The following is a 442-nucleotide window of genomic DNA, read 5'->3' on the forward strand; positions in this document are numbered from 1 at the left end:
TTGCAAATATGTTCAGGTTTTCAAGATATTTCATTGCAAACACGTGCAGATTTGAAAAACATTTCGTGACAAATTTGTGCAGATTTTCAAGATATTCCATTACAAATAATGTGCAGATTTTCAAGATATTCCATTAAAAAATGTGCAAATCTTAGATATTCCACCATGAGTCCAATTCCGGGGTGTAAACCAGGGGTTCTGAGGTGCAACAGGAGGTTTCCCTGCGTGTTTTAACACTTTTTTTTTGTTTGTCTGTTTGTTTTTCCCCAGCTACAAAGAGCGAGGGAAGCTGAACTTCTCCAAGATGTCCGTGTTCTCCGTCAGCTGCCTCCTGCGGAACCGCGAGGGCCAGGCCCTGTTCGTGAGGGGGAAAACCGTCTCCCAGACCCTGGAGAGCTTCTTCGCCTCCTCGGACGAGGAGATCTGTGAGGAGCACGTGCCC

At 45.7% G+C, this 442-nt stretch overlaps 1 protein-coding gene across 1 annotated transcript in view; it reads left to right on the top strand.

The window, feature by feature from the left end:
• Window positions 1-442, top strand: part of FBH1 (F-box DNA helicase 1) — a 33,771-nt gene that overhangs the window by 9,624 nt on the left and 23,705 nt on the right. Inside the window, exon 8 of the mRNA XM_027670225.1 lies at window positions 271-436. Coding sequence (XP_027526026.1) covers window positions 271-436 — 166 coding nt within the window. The remainder of the gene's footprint in view (window positions 1-270; window positions 437-442) is intronic.

Source organism: Corapipo altera, unplaced genomic scaffold (genome assembly GCF_003945725.1).
Source record: "Corapipo altera isolate COAL_440 unplaced genomic scaffold, ASM394572v1 328, whole genome shotgun sequence".
Classification (NCBI taxonomy): domain Eukaryota; kingdom Metazoa; phylum Chordata; class Aves; order Passeriformes; family Pipridae; genus Corapipo; species Corapipo altera.